General features: G+C 46.7%; 1 protein-coding gene across 3 annotated transcripts in view; it reads left to right on the top strand.

Annotated features, from left to right (window-relative positions):
- PRDM16 (PR/SET domain 16) overlaps positions 1-7,755 on the top strand; it is a 343,965-nt gene extending 336,210 nt beyond the window's left edge. For 2 of the 3 annotated variants that reach the window (XM_052793069.1, XM_052793068.1), the window contains exons 13-16: positions 966-1,135; positions 1,956-2,130; positions 3,165-3,395; positions 7,100-7,248. In XM_052793069.1, coding sequence (XP_052649029.1) covers positions 966-1,135; positions 1,956-2,130; positions 3,165-3,395; positions 7,100-7,112 — 589 coding nt within the window. In that variant the 3' untranslated portion in view covers positions 7,113-7,248. Of the gene's footprint in view, positions 1-965; positions 1,136-1,955; positions 2,131-3,164; positions 3,396-4,347; positions 4,523-7,099 lie in introns of all 3 variants that reach the window. The other variant, XM_052793070.1, reaches the window with a different exon arrangement.
- The last annotated feature ends 6,276 nt before the right edge of the window (positions 7,756-14,031 follow it).

Genomic DNA, 14,031 nt, shown 5'->3' with positions numbered 1-14,031 from the left:
TGAGGGATTCAGCCGGATTCAAAGAGGAATTAGATTTTCTGTAGCTTTAGTACTGAAACTCTTCAGTGTGGCTCAAAGCTGCCCTCTTCAGTACATCGGCTGCCTTCTTGTTCGGCGCGGGAGGAGAAGTCCAGGGCTGAGTTCACAAAGCACCACGGTTTAGCAAAGCCTTGTTTTTGTTTGGAGGGAATCTGGATCCGGGGGGGGGGCGATGGCAACTTTGAACAAGCTTCCAACACATCTACCATGGGTCCTGCAGAGGTTTGTTTCAGAGAGGGAACATTTCTTCACTCAGCAGTTTCCCTAAACATTCTGGCTTGGCTCCTTACATTCCACATTTTTTTCATCATAAACCAGATACTCACTGCATAGGAGTAAATCTTATCCTGTTTGGAAACTACGGTGTATTTCTTGGGAGCTATTGTACTATAATAATAACCGTAATTACCTTTAAAGGCATGCTGTACTGCCTACATCTTGAGTACCACAAGGAATTTCACAAATAAATCTGGAGTTTTCTGTGTGTCCAGATAACTGTGTCATGTAGGGAAATGCTAGCTAATAACTATTTTATACATTTAACCTCCTTCCTTTCTTCTCCTTCTGTCTTCTTTTTCCTCCCTCCACAGCCATATTTCACCTACTTCCCCTACAACATGAGAAGGGTGGAAGAAATAAATTCACCTTTCTTATTTTTACATTCATGTGTGGAAAAGTAATTATTTTGTTTAAAATTCTTATTTGTTTGGACGACTCGCTTCTTAATTAATCCTAATCCTTTCTTTGTGCTCCTTGAGTAACAATAATATCAGATTTGTCTGGAATGATTAATGCCTTGTGCTTCCCAGGTCCTCAGCTGAGTAAAGATTTATAGACCAACATTTTCTGGTTTTCTGATAGTCAGATTTTTCTTTCTCTTTTTTTTCCTCACGTTGCACTCTTTGGCATTTGCTTCTATTTTTCAGGTGTAAATACTGTGACAGGTCATTCAGCATTTCCTCCAACCTCCAGCGGCACGTTCGAAACATCCATAACAAGGAGAAGCCATTCAAATGTCACCTGTGTAACCGATGCTTTGGGCAGCAGACCAACTTGGACCGACATCTTAAGAAACACGAACACGAGAACGTTCCAGGTAGGAAAGGGCACGGCTGTGTGGTTCTGTTGGGGCAATGGAGGGAGAAGACACCACGGTCTGCCCTCTCTGGTCACCTTGGGAAGCCTTTCTGGAAAGCACTGTTTCTTAAGGCTGAATATCATCAGGTAGCAAAAACCAAACGCCAGCTCCTCGTGCAGCCAAAGATGCGTTTATCCACAGTGCGTAATTGTAACACACACGCACTCATGCACGGGACTCAGCTCTGCCAAGCTCTAGTCACGTATTACTCAAATGTGCCCTTTTCCAATCCATAAAATAGCGATCATGATAACTGACTTCCTGGGGACTCTGTCCAGGGAGCATAACCTCGCATTGTGAGATCTCCTGGTCCAATGCTGATGTGGACATGTCAAGCTCTACCAAGGGTTTTCAACCTGAAATGCATTTGTAGGTATGTGTGAAGTTCAAGAAGATAAATAGACTTTGCCTCAAGATAAAAACTGAAGGAAGAAATTCCTGTGCTGAAGCTAACTAAGTGATTTCCCAGCCTAGGAAAAAAAAAAATATGGAAAAGTTACAGGCAAACAGCTATGCAAGGGATGGTGGTTCTTGAATCACATATACCATCCGGAAAAGCTAAATATCACTTACATTTATTTCTCTCTGTAATTCATGTCTGGAAAACGTGAGCTTCCTTTGGCAGCCTTGGTCCGTGAGATTTCTCTTAAATGTTAAATCATGAATATATAGCGAGAGGATTGTTGCATAACGTTCCTCCTTTATTTTTCCTCGTAATAATGGCTTTGACAACATCTGATTGTTTCTCCTCTTCTCTTTTCTTGTTTCTCGCACTCAGTGAGCCAGCACTCTGGAGTCATTACAAACCACCTTGGGACCAGTGCCTCTTCCCCAAACTCGGAATCAGACAACCATGCACTTTTAGATGAAAAAGAGGATTCGTATTTCTCTGAAATCAGAAATTTTATTGCAAATAGTGAGATGAATCAAGCATCAACTTTAGCAGATAAAAGGTAGACAAGCAAATAAAGTTATCTGGTGACAAGTATTGTTAACATGGTTGAAAGACCAGTCAGCCTCTGTCTAGCGCAATAGTCGTGAGAAGACCCAATTTCTTCTCTAGATAAAAATGTGATTATTGAACCGTTACCTTCTGCCGTGCAACTACGTGGCATCACCGATCAGAGAGTACTGATTAAGGAGACCGGAGGGACCTGCTTTTCTAGTCTATTAGTTTGTTTCAAATCTATCCATATCACAAGCCTTATTTTGACGGAGTGGTATTTCACCCGCTACTATCTTGTTTTCACAAACAGCTACTTAATGCTAATACTAAGGTTTAAGTCCAAAATGTAAGTATGAGGAATCCACGTGATGATGTGATCCACGTAAAGAACAGTAAGAAGTGTGGAACATGCTGACGTAAAATGTCTGGTGAAGATGTTAATCTTATTTTATGTCACTTGGTGGCATCCTGTTGCGTTCCAAGTCCATAGCACTGGTGATCCCACTCTCATTCTCCTAACATAATGTAGAACTGCTAGTTTTGTGGAGTCCGCTGGGTCCATATGGGCACGAGTAGCAAAAGTAATACGAGAGAGAATTTAGGCTGGCTGTTAGATTACGCAGTGAGGAAGCTTCCCCTTTCTTGTTGCTCGAAGGGAGGTTGGTAGAATACTGTAGCACAGAGAAGGAGGAGAGCTGCTTGTCCCGCAGATGATGTATTTTAAGAGATGGAAAACCATCATTTAAATCCAGACTAGACAAAATTCTAGGTTGAAAAGCATTGGGGTTAGTATATACTTGACAGCCTAATTAGCCCGTAAGACACTGCAAAGGCTGATTTTTAAATGCCTGAAACATGTCGGTTTTCCTTTTCCTTGCAGTTTAAATAATACGTATATGTACATAAATATGTCTGTGTATTCGTACATGTGTATAAAATTACCAAAGTCTTGCGTTACGGTGAAAATGCACGACTTACGCATTTGGCATCTTTTCTTTTTTTCTTTTCTTTCTTCTTCCCCACCTTGACCAAATATTTCAGGCCAGAAATCCCAGATATTGATGGCAATTCCCAGTGTCATGGATTAGCAAATGAGAAAACAGAAGATGTGGACGATGAAGATGAAGAACTGGAAGAGGAGGATGATGACAGCCTGACGGGGAAGTCACAGGATGAAACGGTATCGCCCACCGCAGAGCCCCGAGGAGCATTTGAGGATGAAGAGGATGAAGAGCCCACATCTCTCACCATGAGCTTTGACCACACCCGAAGGTGAGGCGGGCCGTTCCCTTTGAGAAGTCAAAGGGGGCTCAGACTTCTGACCCTGTGTCAGTGGTAGATTGTGAGTGCTGTTGTTTCATTTTTCAAGCCATGTATCATACCTCCAGTTTGATTTAAGCATTCACTTGAGAGATTCCATTTGCACCATGGTGGGGGACATGAAACAAGTGGACTGCTAGGAGAATCTGTGATAAGGTGTATGTCCAAGACGTGTCAGGAGAACAGTTAGTCCAGCACAGAAACCAGCATTTTCAGGGTACCACAGTTCAGCGGATAATGTCTTTCTCTCTAAAACACTGGTCAGGGCAAGGGAAGAGGCTTACGTACGCAATCCATTTTGTGCTGCTCTGCCCATTTTAGTTGTAGCAAAACGTTGTTGACTTCAAGGGGAGTTCTCGGAGCTTTTTTTCCCCAAGGTCAAGCCATGTCTAGACACTTCGAAAATTAAAGTTTGTTGCCCATAGTATAGGCTTAGCTTTCTTTTTGCCTCAGTTTGCCTTGGTTTCCCAGCTGGTATTTGTAACAAATGTCCCATGATGCAAAGCAGTATCTTACTTGATCTCAGTGCATCACTATTTTCATTGCAACTCAAAGAAAATGCAGCAGTGTTCTTCAGACACTGATCCACTGTCAAAACATTTCAAGGAGCGGACAGCAATTGGACATGTCCACGCAGAAGACCCAAGTGAATTGTAGCCATGCTTAATCGCAAATATCTATAGCACTAATGCTTGTTTGTGCATAGCCACGCTCTCCACTTTTTCTTTGCTCCTTGCATTTTGTGTCGTTTTTGTGTTTGTCTGTGTCAGTTCACGCATGTGGCTTGTGAGACCCCCATGGTATGTGCATGCAGGCACTGGGTTAGCAACACTCACATTGGCTAGATGTGAACGGTGAGATGAGCTAACAACAGGTCAACCCCTTCCCCTGGTCATTGGTACAGGTGTATTGAGGAGGACGAAGCCGGCTTGTTAGATTTGGAGCAGATGCCGAATTTTGGGAAGGGGCTGGATCTTCGCAAAGCAGCCGAGGAAGCATTTGAAGTTAAAGATGTGTTTAATTCCACCTTAGACTCTGAGACAATAAAACAGACTCTGTACAGGCAGGCTAAAAACCAGGTAGGTATATGACAGAACATTTTATCTAGCTTGCCGCCAGCACGTGCGGTAGGATTAGCAAGCAGCTGGCCTCCTTTAGCTGAGGTTTATTTTCCCCTTCCAGTGAGCAGGAATTCTAACTGTAATGCGTGAATCATATGTGACGCGTGTCTCGTTGCAGCTCTACTGAACTAGAGGAGAAAGGGAGCGGGCGTCAGTTTTAGGTCACCAGATCAGTTTATCGTTTAGCTTGTGCTGTGAGAACATGCTTACATAGAAAGATAGAGGCATCTGTCTGTTTTTATCTGTCTGTGTAAATGTTTTTATGACTATTATTTACTTAAACTTTGGGATGGGTCTTCAGTTGGTATATACTAAGAGACTCGAGGTTTGGTCTGCAGGAACAGTAATAAAGTATCCTTGGGTTTGATTATAAAAGGTGTAACAGACAATAGTATTTCCAGGACTTGCAATCCAGCAAGTCTAGAGGACTTCCTCGGCTATCTCTCTGATTTCTAAAAGCAAACCGTAAAATGGAAATGTGCCCTGTGAGCTAGACCAGTTCAGACCCACCATGAAACCTCAAAATGACGTCTCGGCACCTATTGGAGTTTTGAGAAAAATCTGGAGGTATGGGGCAGATCCAGTTGTGCTTTCTGCTTTTTCATTAAACCAAAATAGTCTAGTTTTGTGAAGTTCATATCTTGATCCCCACAAAAGGATTCTCCCCAAAAAACTGTTCAATGAAGTTACATCACCGGGCTAGAGAGAGCATACTCAGCCCTTCATGGGGGATGAGTACAGCTGTTGCCTTGGAGTCCCTTTCTAAGCTTCAAGCAACAGAGTTTGTCACGAAATCTATTTTAAATGTCCAGCAAAGAACTGGCTTAGTGTGGTTGCTGAGCAGAACATGGGTTTTGATTTATCATCACCCAAGACTTGTGAAATTCTTGTCCTCCTTCATAGTAGGGGCTAGTACTGAAGCTGGGGAAGGTCTGCGTGAAGACAGGACACAGCTTTTTGCTGGGTGAAACTGATTTAAGCACAAGCCACTTGCCTGACTCTTATATGTGTCCTGTTACTAATACGCCAAATGTACTAACTATTTAAGAACAGCTTGCTCTTTCAGAATTTGTACTACATTGTTAGGTCCAGCCTGCGCTTGGATGGTGTGGGGGGTGGTATTTTGGGGTTTTGGATCAATTTTATAGTGTATGAGATGCAGGACTGGTTATACTTAAATCACAATAAGTAAGTTAAATAATTCAAACCATCTCTTGTGCAGGAAATGTAATAGTAAAACAACATTTGTGTGAGCAGCACAGCACTCCTTTGCGGCTGTCTTTCTTTTTAAGCAATTCTAGAAGCGTGCGTGTCCATAACGCTACAAAGCTGTACCTCTTCCAGCACGCACCTACAATACATGAATGGGTTGACTTGACAAGTAGATCTGACCCTCAGCTTTTAAGAGGAGAGGCTAAAGTTGGATAACTGGTTCGTATTGTCACCGTTACAGTTGCATTAGGAGGGGTCCTACTGTACCGAGCATTGTACTGATATCCCAGATAACGTAATGGTCTTTGTCTGTTGCCCTGCAAAGGATTGCGTGTGGGTGTGAAGGAGAGGGCTACACGGCCACAATTTCACTGCAAAGTAGGAGCATGCATTACACCAGCTAGCGTAGACCCGGGAGGGCGGGGACCGTGTCCTCCTCTGTTTCAGGTCATGGGTGGCAATTACGTTGGCTTTCACCTCCAGTGTGTGAGGCTGTCATCTACCTAAGTTTTCACATCACTTGTGTGGGCTGTGAGAGGACACAAAGGTGTACGAGACAAGTAGTCTGGGAAGAGGGAGAGCATCTAGGTTACAAAGCAGCAGGCTGGTTGTTATAGAGAAAAGAGAAGTCTCGATGCATTTTTCTCAGCAGACGCTTTTAACCGTTTCACTGCAGCAATAAATCTACCCCGACAAGAACATAGGAACACACCGGTAATGCCAATGAGCATATCATGACTATATTCCTAAATACCTCCGCGCAGGTTTCGACAGGCACCGGTGGGCTCATGCCAAGCAGATGAGTAGCCTGCTGCCCGCAGCTGCCCGTCGGGTTACAGCTAGCGTGGATATTGCTATGCCACTTCTGGGGCTTGTGACCGGGCCCTGGCCTCACGTAGTCACTTGCTTGCCTGTAGGTGGACTTTTTGGAAGAAAAAACAAAGTAATTGACATGCAGCATGTAGCCGCTTTCCCCTGAGAGCAGAGCTTAGGATCAAATGTGCGGGTTTGTGCCCAAGTGCAGAGCCGGCACAGAATGGGTTCGGTCCCATAAAAGCCGACGGGAGTGATGGCCGCTCCTGACTAACCCTACAACTGCCTATAAACTCTATGGCAAGTTTGAGTAGTTGGAGTGATGGGTGTCATCCCAGCGTGTGGATGTAAGTTTAGACCGGCTGGCAAGGTTCCTGGCCCAGGCCAAAGGATGCCAGCTGGCCTACATTTCCTATATGGTTAGATGGTGCTGTGCTTCACGTGGTTTGTTACAGTCGGTCCTGCGGGTGTATTCACGCCTGTCCTCTGCGTTACTCTTCTCTCCTCCAGGCTTATGCAATGATGCTGTCCCTGTCTGAGAACGCTCCCCTCCACACGTCCTCCCAGAACTCTCTGGGTGCTTGGTTGGACATGGCAGGAGCAGCTTCAGAGTCGGGGACCTTTAACCCCATCAACCACCTCTGAGAGGTCAACAAGGCACTGGCCAGAGTCCAAGCGAGGAGGCGGTGGTGCTGCAATTATCCTAGCAAAAATCCTAGCAAGCAGAAGATGGATGAGAGGGCCTCAGGGAGTCGTCTGGACTTTTGGCTGAGAAGGAAACCTGTCGCATCCGACCTACAAGTCCTGCATTTTTATCTGTCCAGAGTTTTCGTTTCTAATTTATCAGAATGAACCTCTCCAAAACTGGATAACCCTGATGCAGCCCTAGGATTTCACAGTCTATAGGAATGGCATGAGCAAGACACGAATTGCAACAGTGCAATCAAACATTGGCCCCTCTAACATTACAAAACAGTATCACTGAGCCAGTAAAGCCTGTAAAGCATATAAATGAAAGCTTGAAACCAGTTGGTAGCATTTCCTTTCAATTCAGCTGAATAGTGAAGTAATAAGGAAAGAGAGCCAGGTGTGACCTATCCCTGGTGCAATTCTGACATAGTCACTGGAGTTATACCAGGGAAGGGTAAATTCCACCCATTTAATTGACCCCCAAAAGAATTTGAAATTCTGTGCTCCCATAGAAACGCTGTCCTCTCCTTTGTTCCCAACAAAACACACTGGCACGGTGCAGAGCTTCTCGAATGCGAGGCCGCATTGCCTGCAGTCACGATACACCATATGCAGTGTCCCGGTAGAGAAAGCTTCAGCCTGGAGCATTGCTGAGGTTGGGGTCATCGAGGTATCGTGCAAGTACGTGGTTCACGGTCATCGGCTGTGCCCCGAGCGCCCTTCTGTCTGTGCTGACGCAAGGTTAAGAGTGCTTTCCATCTCTGCTAGTGCCTGTGAGCCCGAGCTGCTGCTTGGACTTGAAGCATCTGGAGTGTTTCAGAAAAAGCCATGCTCAGCAAGTCTGCTGGTGAGGGGAGCGATGGCACTCTGCCCCGCGCTGGCCTGAGTCCCCACCACTAAGCTGCTGAAAAAGCCTGGATTTGCCCAGGCGGAGAGGTAAACCCTTACCTGGAGAGGGGTAGCTGTGTGTGAGAAAGCGTGTGTGGTGGGCGAGTCTTGCCTTAAGAAGGGCAATCCAGACACATCTTGCGATTTATCTGCCGGGGTTTTTTTAGACGGACATCCTTTCGGTGTTGACGGTATCTGGGAATTGCAGCAGAAATTTCTGACTCGTGCAGTTGTTTTGGTATGCTGGATGGTTGCTTATGCATCGCACGCTGCCATTTGGCCTGTCGTTGAAGTAGAAAGTAAAATTTCCTTGCCTCAGCAACCTCAGGGGTACAGCCCTCTATTCAGGCACATAGCTAAGAATCGAATTGTCTCTTTGACTCTAAAATCTCACAGCTATTTTAGGAGTGATTTTAAATCGCTTCCGTCTCATCTTCTTTACCGATCCAAAGCAGCCTCCAGAAATGCTGTGATGCTTATGCTATCCTACATTGCAATTACAATCTGCTGTTGGAGCAGTGGTTTTGCAGGTAAAGCTGCATTACAGAATAGTCGGGAAAGCACTTAGACCTTGCAAAGGATAACATTGGCTACAAAGATAAAGCGTAGAATGTGTGGCCTGAGAATTTTCAGATTACAGCATCTAAAAATTAGAAGTGCCACGGGACTACTGCTACCACTGAGTGAAACCGCGTGCCTCTGCATCTCACCCATTGCAGTTCTGCGTCAGCAACCTGCTAGGAGTCCGGAGGTGCTCTGGCAGGCTGGCTCTGTGAAGATTGCAGCCAAAGCCAGTGAAGTCGAGAGGAACTTCTCCCGTTAATTTCAGCATATTTTAGTGCTGGGTGTGCTTCTAGGAAGTATTTTATCGGGTAGTAACTGCTGGCAGAACTGGGTTAATGGCCGATGTCAGAGAAACAGCACGCAGTGCTCAGTGTATCTGCCTGTAAATACTTGACACACGTGGCCTCTCTGCCTGCTTGGCTTGGAAAAGAGCAGACGGTGGCTTCTGTGCCAGTCCAGCGGGGAGAAATGCAACGGGGCAGCCTCATTCCAGCATGCTAAAACAAAGGAAACGGCTACTCAAATAAAGCGGAGGTCGTGTTAGGAACGATAGCTTTGCAATTTGCTCTTTGCACCCAAGAGCACGCGTGTGGCTGGTTTTAGATAGCCAGGAGCCTCACGCTGGCCACGGAGGAAAGCATCTAGGGTAGCTTTGGTGCAGAAGGAACAAAAGGTAGATGAGCAGCATCAGCGTGTTTTCCAAGAAAATTTACCCTTCCTTTTTGGTTTCCCGCAACACCCTGTGAAAGTGCCCAAGGCTCTGAGACCAACAGTCAGTGTAACCCGAACTGCTTCATCTATTTGCACAAAGCTCTCGGGCAAATAGAGCCCGAGAGCCGACAATTGTCAAAAGCAACCAGGCTCTGCGAAGGAGATGGGACCTTCCCGTCCCAGCACATCTGCCTCTGCTGCTGCTGCTGCTGCTGCAGTACAGCCCTGCCCAGGCGCTTGGCCTTTAAATTATTCCCACAGGGGCCAACTGAAAATAATAAAAGAATTGTTTCTTTTCCTGATGGAATTTATTTTAATCTGTATATAACTTGTAATTTGTTGCTAATTCTTTCCTTATTTTATTTCTTCCTTAACAGTATTTTTTGCATTAGGTATCATTATTGTGAAGAAATAATGTTAATATAAGTATGTAGTGAAGGACCAAAATTGTGTAATTAAGGTCGTATGTCGTATGATTGATAACCAGGGAGTAGGAAGATTTTGTCCACGTGCCAAATGACCCTGATCAATCCTGCTAGTCGCGCTGCCGATTCTCCAGACAATCATATGTTTTGTTACCTTTGCCTTGAAGCGACCCTCGCGTTAGACGAAGGTTTCTATTTATTTCCTCGGCCGGCTGGAAAGCAAACGCAGCCCCCGCCGGAAAGCGAGCGGCCCCTGCCCACGCGCCCTTCCACCGAGCGCGGCGAGCGATGCCACCGCGCCGGCGAGCGATGCCACCGTGCTGCGTGTCCCGCCGGCAGCCCCTGCCGCCCGCCGGCACCGAGGTGCAGACCCGGGAGCTGGGGGACGCGGTGCCTCCCCAGAGCTGGGGGCCAGCGGGCGACTCTGCCGAGGGGACGTGGCACGGCAGAGCTGGATCCATGGCGGACTCGCTCTTCGCCGCAGCAGGGGTTGCGCGCCCGTGCCCCGTCCCGGGAAGGCGTCCGGCTTGCGAGCCCTGACCTGCGGCGAGCTGCCAGCTTCGCTCCCGGCGCACGCAGAGAGACTCGTCCAGCGAGCGCTGGCGGGGCCGGGGGCGCATCGCCACCAGCATGGCCCGGAGAACCACTCGGCCCCCATGGGACTGTCCGGGTTCCACCAGGTTCCCAGACCCTGCTCCAGGAGAGCACGGAAGCCTTAAGCGTGGGAATAGATCGGTCCCGTCCTGTTCCAGCACGAAAGCCTGAGCTGGAGCTCCGTGGCTCCTGGCAGCTGCCTGGAGTAAGCCGGACATCTGAGCATCTTTCCGATAGGGACCGCAGTGCTGTCTGCCTTGTTGGAACAAGATCTGTGGGTAATAGTCAGTGTTTGCGTGCTCTGACCCGATGTTTTGTTCATCGCTGAAGCAATCTTTGAAGAGGTCAGCATCACGCTCCTCGGCGTGAGGAGGTAACGGAGCAGCCGAAGGAGCAGCAGTGAGATGGTCTCCAAAATGTGGGCCAAGGACTGAGAAATGCCAATGTTACTGTGGGGGATTTATTTGGGGTGTATTTGGTTTTCGGTATCTCGGCCCTCCTGTCTGTTGTGTTGTTTCTTCAGCAGCACGGTTTGTCAGCAGCTCCTCGCTCCGCTCGAGCTTGCGCAGTCGCTGTCTCCCTCGCCGGGCTGTTCGTGCTCCCCGTGGCTCTCCTGGAGTAGGGCTCCTCCTGTGGCGTGCTGCTGGCCAGGGACGGGGAGGTACAATCCAGCCAGGGATTAAGGACATTAAAAATACAGGTTTTAAAATCATGAAATGATTTCTTTTCACGTTTCCTAAATCGGTTTTCTTCCCATTTTGTCTAGCTAGCGTCTCTTTGTTGTAGGATCTCCCGACTCCTCTAATTTAGCACTGATTACAAGTTTTAATTTTTCCACCGTTAAGATAAATAAACAGAAAGCCTCTACTGAATCGCTATTTATCTTGTAGCTTTCATTCAATCGCACTTGAAACGTGTTGCAACTCGTAGCAGCTGTTTAGGTTTCGACTTGCTGTTTTAGCAAAAGCAGTCCCTTATTTTGAAGGATGTTTCCCGAGAGGTGCGTGTGTCGAGGAAGGTTCTGCCGTCCGAGCGCAGCTTGCTTCCCAGCGGGGGCGGTGGGGAAAGTCGGGGTCCCTTGGCTTCCATGAGACGTGGAGCGGTAGTGCCACTAACGCCGTGCGCTCAGGAACCGCGACACCGGCGCAATAGAGCGAGGCGCGGGTTGCAGCGGTTGGAATATGGCCCGCTGCTTGGTTGAAGGTCAGGGTGCTGCGCGAGGTGTGAGTTAAACCGAGAGTATCTGTGTAGGATCTATTTATTAAAAGCATGTTTGCATCTCGTAGCCATATTGCCACAACAGCGAGGAGGAGAGAACTATGAATTTTTTGTATGACCAGGTAAGGTTGACAGCCGCTGGCCGTCCCCGGCTGCTCGGCGCCACTGAAGTGAAGGTACTCCGAGAAGGGACCTTGCTTCTCCTGACTGCGACTTTGACCACGGATAGATCTTTCTGCCTGAGCTAGCGAGGGAGGAGAAAGTAGGTCTGACGGACGTGTTTTCCCGTTCTTTTCGCCTGCTCGGGCGCTGGCAGTCGGTCCTGATGCAAATCCCCGTGGCCGATGCAGAAAGCTGCCGGTGCAGCACGACTGCCGTGGTGCCGAGCGTGCGGCTGCGCCGCGTTCTCCCGCGGGACGTGCCGAGCGTGCGCGCGGGTCGGAGGCGCCCGCTTCGCTCTTTGATGCGCGTGGGCGTTCCTGCTGGGCAGCTGGCTGCTCCGGGGGCATGCCTGCAAAACGCGTCCCGTGCCGTCCGGGGCCTGCGCTCCACAGGTCGCGGCAGCAGAAGCGAGTGGATGCGCAGGGCTGCCCAGGAGCAGCCGAGTGCCAGCAGCGAAGCCAAACCGAACGGGGTTTTAAGCGGCAAAACACACGAGGCGAGTTTGCTCAACCGCGTTCCGGGACAAAACACAAAGCTTGGTTTCTGTCTTGCTTAAAGCAGCCTAGTGGAAGCTTTCGCTTTCTCCCTAATCAGCACTTAGACTTTCTGTAGATGTTCTCGAAAACGGCTTCTTTTTCACTTCATACGAAGCATTTCGAAAAGCACTTGCACAATGACGTGAACGTGTTTGACTCTAAGCATCAAAGCACTGGATTGTGAGCCCCCCTCCCCTCAGCCGACTTCAATCTACTGACTTACATTCGATTTCTACGTGCTGTATTTTGTGTGTGTGTGTGTGGCGGGGGAAGGGGGAAAGCGTCACGGTGCAGGAACCTGCCCGTTTCTGCCCGTCGGACAACGGGCAGGGAGCGATGCAGTCCGCTCGGCTCAGTGCTGGTAACATAAGGGCAAAACCCTCTGCTCCTAGACGATGGTCAGTAGTGTTCTCCCAAAGCCATGAAACTTCTTCTCTGTAGTGTTGAGTGATACTGTGATTAAAATGTTATTGAATGATTCCAAGGTTCTTTTTCTCTTTCTTCTGTCATTAATTCTTGTCACCACTTTGGAAAAAGAATGAAAAAGAAAAAAAGGCAGCTTTGATTTCCAAATGTGCAATTCACATGTGAACAAAGTAATTCTGAAAGTAATTCTCAATGTATTTTACATTCTCGTTGCTCTCTTCAAAGCAAGAGATGTTTTGCCCTGATGTCATTTCCAGCCTGCAGAAGATGTAATTTAAAACATATATATATTGTGCTTGCAAGAATCATAAATCTGTGCATCCTATGTCATTCCTTTTCCCATTGTTACAATACAGATATGATTTAGTTTTGGTTTTTTTTTTTTCTTTAGAACTGTATAGTGTTTTTTTAAATCAATTGTAAATGTCTGGTTTTCATATAATGTTTAAAAAACATTGAGAAAGAGGATGGTGCTTGTTCCATATCATTCTTGATTGTATATTGCTTCTGTTATGTTTATAAGTAAACTGTGCATGACTTGTGTTTAGCAGTCATTATTGTGTCTGTTTGTGAAATTTTTATTAAAAAGAAAAAAATTCCGTAGATGCACTTATTGTATATGTGATTAGATTTTGCGTCCGAGGCTAGAAGCCTCGAACTGCCAAGGAAGAAAAAAAAAAAAGTGTTGGCAGTTATTAATTAATATGAAATCGCTTTGTTGGGAGCATAATGAAATAAAAGATATGAAGTGTAGAAAATAATTAAAAAAAGCGATTTTACAAATTTCATTTTGATGCTTGTGATAAAAGACAAATGTACTTGTGTAGAGAAATTCCTTTAAAATAATGACTAGAAAAAGCTGATTTTGAGGTTAATGCTGTAGAATAGGAATGTATACCAAATGTAATCTTTCAATGCTACAATGAATTTATACATGAGATTGATATGCAATAAACCTGTGTGCTTTTATAAGCAATGGTCCTGTGAGCTTTTTTTCTTGGAAGAACAACAGAGACGCAACACTCCGCACAGTAATGGGGTGTTCGGGTGGGTTTCTTTCTTATTTTGCTAAGAGGTGAGTTGCAAAGGCGTAGGGCGGGCGAGCAAGCCCGAGAATTGAAGGGGAACGTGATAGAAACTGGGGCTTGGACAGGAGGGGTCTGAGGGTGTTGGACATTGAGAAGCAGTCTGGTGGAAGAACTGGATTTTGGAACTTTTATAGTCTGCA

The sequence above is a fragment of the Harpia harpyja genome, chromosome 7, assembly GCF_026419915.1.
Source record: "Harpia harpyja isolate bHarHar1 chromosome 7, bHarHar1 primary haplotype, whole genome shotgun sequence".
Taxonomy (NCBI): Eukaryota; Metazoa; Chordata; class Aves; order Accipitriformes; family Accipitridae; genus Harpia; species Harpia harpyja.
This window is presented reverse-complemented; position numbering and strand designations above follow the sequence as displayed.